We start from the raw sequence: 8258 nt of genomic DNA, 5'->3' as shown, positions 1-8258 counted from the left end.
GGACAGCCCTATTCACGTTAAACCGCTAGCTTTTGACAACGGTGTTTTCCCGATAATTGTATTATGGAACTAACATTTGCGCGTTGCCTACTGCGTTGTGCGCATATAGTTTAAATAATAGTTGATCAACATTTTAAGCTAAACTTTCTGTTCTGTTGCATCATTCATTGGTTTTTAACGTGATATAAAAAAAAGCGTAGGGCTACTGGTTGTATGAATTTGTGATCTATCATCCCACAACGGTCCCAGAGGCTGTTTGGAGTCGGCTATTTCTTTCTCGACAAGCTGACCAATAGAATAGGTAATTTTGTTCTACTATGGGGATAGTAGATTGACAAAGGCTAGTGATTTTGCTGTTCGTTACTCGTCTTGTTGGCTGAGGAAAAGTAAATGTGGACGATTATTCTAACCTCTTCAAAGTGCGAATCAGATTTCGGTAAGAAGGACCACACATCGTTGATCCTCGACTTGCAATTTCTGTTAATATGAATTACCATAATCTAAATGTGATTTCTGTCATTCTGAGTACCGCCTGGTAAATTAAAATGCTTTCCTAACGGAAAACCTGGTTGTGACGTACTGGTTTTCTTTAATATATTCACTCGACTGTGTTTCCCTGCAGGTGACGGGAACAAATTATTGACAGTTATGGTAATTGGTAAATGCATCTATTTTCCAATCCTGGTAAATGTGTCTTGCTAGAATTTGACCCATTTTTGTCTTCAAACTTTTCATAGGCCTAGGGTAGTAGCTTATAGAGGCCTACTACATAGAATGAGATGGGCATGATTTCCTTGGCATTTTGATTGAACCTTTTTATTCACCTGGGTTAAATAAGAGACCTGATCCATCCATATTGATTCAGTGAATAATTAATTTACCACTACTGAATGTTACTAATACTACTTAGACGACTACTTACCTGTCCTAAGCAAGTGTGTTTGTGCAGGTTTCTGATCGGCCAGGGGGCCAGCGTGGGGGTGGTGAACAGCGAGGGGGAGACGCCACTGGACATTGCTGAGGAGGAGGCCATGGAGGAGCTGCTGAAGAATGAGATCAACCGACAAGGTACAGACGGACCGCAGCACTGACTCACTCTGTCTGCCCCACACTGACCTGCTAGTCAACGACTCTTTCATCTCTGCTTTCAGTTGAACCATTGCCAGTCAAACATTGTCGACCAAGCGTATCATTAATGGGACTTTTTACATCGATATGTAATTGGAAGGGAAGTGCTCAAAACGACACAATGGAAATGTTTTTCATAATGTTTTCAAATTAGATTACTTTTTAATGACATGTGTGCTGCTACTTTGCTAGCATCATTCTGTGTTTTCTACAGACCAGGCAGTTATGCACTGCCTTTCCAAATAGACCAGTTAAGAGAGAAGAGAGTTGTTGTGTGTGCAATGGATCGTGGTAAATGCATCTAGGCCGCTGTGGCCTCCGGTCATATCAGGCAAAAAGTCTTGGCAGGCCTCCAGTGGCGTGCACTCAGCTTGGTTCAATAGCACTGCAGCCGCCACGGCCAACAGCTCGCTGGTCTGGTCTGACTCCCCCTTCACTACTCCACCCAATACCCTGCTTACATACATGATGTTCAGGTATGTCATGCGTGTACAGTGTCATAAAGCATTTATGAAATCAAGTGAAACCCAGAGTCCCGGCAGCTGCAACGCTTTGCCTCAGTGGAGAAGTTACATAATGGAGATTAATGTGATCCACTTAAACTCTGGGTTTCTCTTTGTGATGATTCTAAACTGGATGGAAGGGTTTTTCTATTTTTGGGCCTGGGTGTTCTTGAAATGATGGGAGGCCTTGTTCAGATGTGCTAATGGCCCCGGGGATGAACCGCTCCTCTGCTCATGATGCCGCTGCGTTGTCGGCAGATAATGGTGCTCTCCTTTGCCTAGTAGCCATTCCAAATGCACCTCTCTTTTCAAATCCACTAAGTGTGGCTGGACACCTTTGCACGGTTTACATTGTTAGCCATGCTAGCCACCCAGCCATAATTAGAAGTTAGGTAGCAGCTTAGCTTTTCAGACAGCAGGCCCACCCCCTCTGTCATTTGCACCCTTGTCTGCTGAGGTTGAGCCTCCCCTGAGGTGTAGACCAGTAGTAGAACTAGGGCTGTGCGATATGGCCTTAAATATCATATCACAGTATTCACGGTATGTTATGTTTTTGAATAATAGTTATACATTTGCTTTATGAGTATTGCGTGACCCTACAGTGGCAACACATACATTCTAAGTGATTTCAACGGGTCTTTCTCCATTCTGTTTTATACTGTTCAATTAAACTTCAACCTAAAATAATTTCCTGCATTTCCATCAATTTCTGCATTTCCTGCACTCATTTGAGAATTTCCACACTGGCACATAGGGCTGCACGATATGGGCAAAACTAGGTTTTATTTTTAACCAAATGTTGCGATTGGACTTGGGATTTTAGATCAAAACACTTGGGTGAACTGTTGGAATCATGGAAATAGAATGTTTATTCTAATTACATAGTTAGAATATAATTAATAGTGGGCATTTTGAATAGTGTTAAATGCCCAGGAGGAGTTATTGTGACAGGGTAAGAACCAAAGTGATGGTCAGTGTTTCTTAGGGGATCCTATAATTTTTGGCTACATTAAATGTTTCTTCATGTAGCCAACATATTCATGCTTCACCTATACCTCTTTTGATTTAGAAGATACTGTTGCACAAACAACATGCTGATTTAGGCCTACACCATCACTGGTATCATGCTGTGTTAGCTAGCTACGTTTGCTCTAAGTACATTTATTAGCTAGCTAGCTAACTAGTGGTTAGCATTAGCGGCTAACATGATGTAGCTAAAACGTACTAAGAAAAGACAAACTAGCTGTTTGCAGATGTAAGAAACACAAACTAAGTGTAATTATAGAACGCTTGTGGATTTATATTAAGAAGCAAAGTAGAAACATCGTTGTCCAAGCCTTTTTTAAATATGCAAAGCGTTATCTGATCAGTGACACTACAGATAATTAATTTGTCGACGGGCAGTTACACTGGCAATTAGTTTGCAGCAGAGTTGCAGGACGAATAGAATGCCCAGGCTGTTGGATGGAACTCCACATAGGGAATGAATTCATGCGCATTGTTCTTGACCTTACCACAATAAGGGCTAGAGCAGCTCTCCATTCTCCATGTTCAGTAAGGTACAGTTATGGAACAGTGTTGTGCAACTCCCTCTATGTTTTGTAATGTGATTTTATCTTCCTGTCTCATGGTCTCTTCTCTAACGAGATACCGTCATGGGGTTATACTCGTTAAGGAGCCACCACTGTTCCCCCACGGCCAGGCGGCTGGCCACACCTTCAGATCCCCTCTCTGCCTCCCAGACAGTAGCTCCACGCCAGCCAGGTGACTGGGCTGCCTGTACCCCACTACTCCCTCTATAGCTGCCCATAAGGGCTGTCTCTGGTCAGTGTCTTGGGGTAATTTTAGTTTTGGCTAGTCAGCAGGTTTACCCTCAGCTGAATTTAGTCCTGTGTTGTCACATCCTCAGGTCCAGGCGACTTTCCTCTGAGATGATTCTCATGTTTGCTCCAAGGCAGATTATTTTGGAAATTTTCATTTTGGCTTTACCAGACCATATGTAGGCCTAGCTTTGAGAGAGAGGGTGAGGAGGGAGAGTGGTGGGGACTTAATGAGTCAGTTTTTGGTCTACTGGCTTTTCTCTGTTTATTTTCTCAGCGTCCCGGTAGAAGGTGCAATATTCTCTTGTAAAATCAGCTTTGAATGTGTGCCAGTTCCTCCGCCAGGTTGCTGTTTTGAAGTCCTACTTAGGATCTATTAGTCTCCCTGCCTTTTTATAGAACCAGTATAGGCTACTCCCTAAAACAATTTCCCTGCACTCTAGGAAGCGATAGGCCCTATTGTAGCAGATGCAATAAAAATGTATACAGGCCAATTACTGCAAGGCTAGTAATGTTGATAATGCCTTGAATAATAGACTTCCCTGCCTTGCTGGTGCATTTGTAAAACATGCATATGTGAGGTTATGTACATCTCTCACCTTTTTGTACCACAGTCCACGCGTTCCACTCATACAGGCTTTATGCGCTGCAGCCCAGCCGAATAAAGGACTAATTGAGATCCATTATGACAGCAGTGTATTGTGTGTTACAATGTAATGGCATCACATGGGCTGGACTAAAGGGCAAAGCTTTACTGAACACTGCAGCTATGGTGCCATCTGCCCCAACTCTAACCCAAGGCCAGCCTGAACCCATTGATTCACTTCTGTATTGGAAAAAATCTGTTTAATTGGACCATTCATCATGCAGTGATTTAGGGATTTCACTCGTAGACCCTCGCCCATTCCCCTTTCAAATGGGGCTTATTTATTCCATGCAGCCAGACGTCATAGTGACCCAAGGTGTCATTGATGAAAGGAATGGAAAACTCAATGCAAAGGCTTATAGTTTAGCTAAAAGTATTTTTGTCACAACAATTAACTCTTACTGCACAATGAGAAAGTAAAACCGAACTGTGGTGAGCTTTAATTTCTTCCCACGATTGAAATGCAGCATGAAGACAAGCGGTGCTCTGTCAGTGAATTTGTGCAGGAATTTTTACCAAGGTCCCCTAGCTGACAGATCTACATCCCATCGTCCCCTGTGTTCTCCTCCGCTGGCGCCAGGCCAGAACTTCTGGCTGGAGTTAACTGCTCCCTGTCCATCTAGCCTAACACACTGTCAGACAGTTGGAATCTTCTTTTGCCCTTTTTATTTCGTCACGCTTCAGTTCACTAATCTCATCAACCATGACAGGTACAGTGTTAACAAGGCACTTAACCAGCGCTGATTTAACCAATGTCTATCTGTTTATGAATAAAATCAGACTATTCCTGGACCTTATGATATTTGGTCTTAGTCAAAATCTTGTTTCTTTTTGAATGCTGCTTGACTCTCCTTGGCCCTCTCATGAATGGAAAAATAAAGTAATTTCATGAACGGATAGAAAAAGAAAGTCCAGCCTTTTTTGCAGGAGCTGACAAATGAGGGATGATGGTCATCATACGAGGAACTCAAAACCTATAGGACCAGCTGAAGTGTAGTTGGCTTCCACCCCAGAGCACTTATACTCATTGTTTATGTAGTTGAGCACAATCAACTCACAGCTGAGTAGTCAGACGCACCTTCAACAGTCGCTCCAAACTTCAGCCGTCTCGCGTTCCAGTCGAGTGTCAACAAGACAATACACGCCTGTTCCTGCTACAGCCTGTATCCTGTAGAGTGCCAGCCTATACCTTAGACATACTGACCCACATGGAAAACTTAGGCCCTATGTTTGCTCTCAGTCCCAGAGCAGTGATAACATTTACAAAATATTGAAATAAGCAATTTGTCAGAGGTCAGACACTCCATCAGCCTCTAGTGTAGTCTATGGAAAAGAGTGCTAGCTTTCCTCCCAGTCACTTTGCACAACCAAGTGGATTATTTGCTTAAACTACATGCCTGCATGGCTTGGATTTTGACATCTCACCATACAAAGGATGTCAAATGTCCATAGCTCGCTTACAACACTGTGTAAACCATAGGGAGATTTTAGCCTGTGCTTGTGTAATATTCCAGGTCAGATTTCTGCTGTGTAAAGGGTTTCTGCCGCATTTTGACTTTTCATCCATTGTCGTTAGTTTCAAATGAAACTCTGGACTGTAGTTCCCCATTTTGAGTGTGTTCAACGTATTCACTTATGTGTCACATGTATATGTGCTTTCTAATCTCTCGTCTTTTGTCACTTTGTGTTCTAATGTTGGTTCCCTGGGGTTTAATGCCAGACAGGCAGCATTATTTCCTGACTCTTTCTGCCTTCTACTGCTCTTTGTAGCCTAGATAATCTCAAGTGTTTATAGGGACGTGCCTCTCTTTAAGTAGCCGTTAATCCACTGAGGCCAGACTAACAGTGGTCACCGTTACACTCCGCCCCCACCAGGCGTGGACATCGAGGCGGCCAGGAAGGAGGAGGAGCGGATCATGCTGAGGGACGCCCGGCAGTGGCTCAACAGCGGAACCATCAACGATGTCCGACACGCAAAGTCCGGGGGGACCGCGCTCCACGTCGCCGCCGCCAAGGGATACGCAGAGGTTTTAAAGTAAGTCCAGACTCCTTACCTCGCCTTTACCGCTAACAAGCTGTAGCCAATCTTTGGATCTTTTTTTATTATAGACTCATCACCTTTATTAACACTGATTTTTAAAAGATATTTCCACGTACATATTGTCGTTATTTTAGTCCGTGTTAGGTATTTGTTGTTCTTAGGTGGATGCTGCTTATAGCCATGTCCCTTGTGGGATTTTACTACATTACTGTATCAATGGTTATCAAGAGCACATCTCCAGCTCTGGCCTGTCAGTACAGACAGACTGCCTAAGGTAGGGACTACAGCACCCTATCCATCTGATCCTGGGAATGCAGCCAACAGTCTCCCACACACTCCACTGCCATAGTTGGCTAACACTAACATCTACCATGTTGAGGACCAGATACTTTGAGGTCAACATTTTTCCTGTCCTGCAAGACGTTTATTGACTGAAATATGGTTCGTAAACCTTTTGCACAAATGTATTTGCGCTTATGCAAATAGTTGATAGAATACTTTTTGGTTTATTTGTGCCTAACTAATAGGAAATACAGCCATAATGCTGGCACAGTAACAAAAGCCTGGACACTGGCAACGACTGATAAGATTAGGTTGCAGCACCAAATCCAAGAAAACAAGTTTAGCTAAATCTCATAAACACTATTTTTGTTCCCCCCTCCCTCTGTGCCCCCCAGGCTTTTAATCCAAGCAGGGTATGATGTAAATATTAAAGACTTTGACGGCTGGACCCCGCTCCACGCTGCTTCACATTGGGGCAAAGAGGAGGCCTGCAGGATACTGGTGGAGAACCTGTGTGACATGGACCTTATCAATAAAGTGGTGAGTAGTACTTCTACTGAGTCTCCGTCCTCTTTCCATACCTTCTACGGTTCAGTTGAATAAGGAGCATGTACTGTACTCTTCATGTCCCGTACTGCACATCTGTGCTCTTCTCATAACACTAGTTCTGAGAATTGTGTGTTTCCTCCTCAGGGTCAGACAGCTTTTGATGTGGCAGATGAAGATGTCCTTGGCTACTTAGAGGAATTACAGAAGAAGCAGACTCTGGTAAGCCAGTGTGTGTGGCTAATGCTTTCGTAAGAGCTTTCATTTGAGCCTGGATGAACTGCATAACCTGTTTATAATAGCTTTCAAAAGTGAAACTGAGAGTCATTGGTATATGCCTTGCAGGTGTAAGCGTTGCAGAAGCCCTTGATCAAATCTGACACATTTTTTTTTTTTTACGACTGAAAGCTTGAGTTCTGGCGTTAGGTACTAACTGCTGTCAATCATTATGCATTTTTTTTCTCCCATTGCAGCTCAATAGTGAAAAGAAGGACGTTAAGAAGTCTCCCTTGATAGAAACGACAACCACTGGGGACAACAATCAAAATCTAAAATCCATTAAGAGGTAAATGTCCTGGTCGGGGGGGAAATGGGGTGACGTAAGGGAGTCACTCAGTGAAAAACGGTACTATAATGGATTCTCAGTCTTTTATGCATCAATCCCCAGGGTAGGTCTAGGCCACGGGGCAAACCATGGTTAAAGTGCCTGTTTTGAAATATATTTTCAGTGCTTTGAAAGTAGCTCTAAGTCATTGTGGCCCTCTGATAATACAGAGGGGAATGAGTTTATGGGTATTGTTACTCTGAAATGGAGCACACATCTTTGTAGTCTAATAATAATGAATCCATGCAGGCTGAAAGTACCAAACGTTCTGTGTGTGTTCCAGCAAAGAGACCCTCCTCCTGGATCCCGAGAAGCCCGCCCCGCGCATCGAGACCCTGGAACCGGAGAAGGTGGACGAAGAAGAGGAGGGCAAGAAGGACCAGGAGTCCAGCTGCTCCAGCGAGGAGGAAGAGGAGGAAGACTCTGAGTCTGAGACTGAAGCCGGTACGTTCCACCTACTGTAATGGTACAATAACCTCAATGGCAGGCAGGGTGTTTCTAAACCTTCACCTGATTTCAATCTAAGCCATTAGCACAGAGTCCAAGTCTGAAGAAGACCTTAGAACCTGTATACATTAGTTGAACACATTGTAAATGTTGTAGTGTTTCGTAGATGTACTCTTTTGAACTGTCTGTAGACACTTATTGCAACATCATCATGAACATTGTTGTCTGTGACATCACCTAT

At 43.4% G+C, this 8258-nt stretch overlaps 1 protein-coding gene across 11 annotated transcripts in view; it reads left to right on the top strand.

The window, feature by feature from the left end:
* Positions 1–952: 952 nt before the first annotated feature.
* Positions 953–8258, top strand: part of LOC121543521 (protein phosphatase 1 regulatory subunit 12A-like) — a gene marked incomplete at its 5' end in the record, with an annotated part of 31681 nt that continues 24375 nt past the window's right edge. For all 11 annotated transcript variants that reach the window (XM_045208951.1, XM_045208950.1, XM_045208944.1 and 8 more), the window contains 6 exon segments: positions 953–1068; positions 5973–6132; positions 6816–6960; positions 7114–7188; positions 7440–7531; positions 7854–8014. In XM_045208951.1, coding sequence (XP_045064886.1) covers positions 953–1068; positions 5973–6132; positions 6816–6960; positions 7114–7188; positions 7440–7531; positions 7854–8014 — 749 coding nt within the window.

The sequence above is a fragment of the Coregonus clupeaformis genome, chromosome 28, assembly GCF_020615455.1.
Source record: "Coregonus clupeaformis isolate EN_2021a chromosome 28, ASM2061545v1, whole genome shotgun sequence".
Classification (NCBI taxonomy): Eukaryota; Metazoa; Chordata; class Actinopteri; order Salmoniformes; family Salmonidae; genus Coregonus; species Coregonus clupeaformis.
This window is presented reverse-complemented; position numbering and strand designations above follow the sequence as displayed.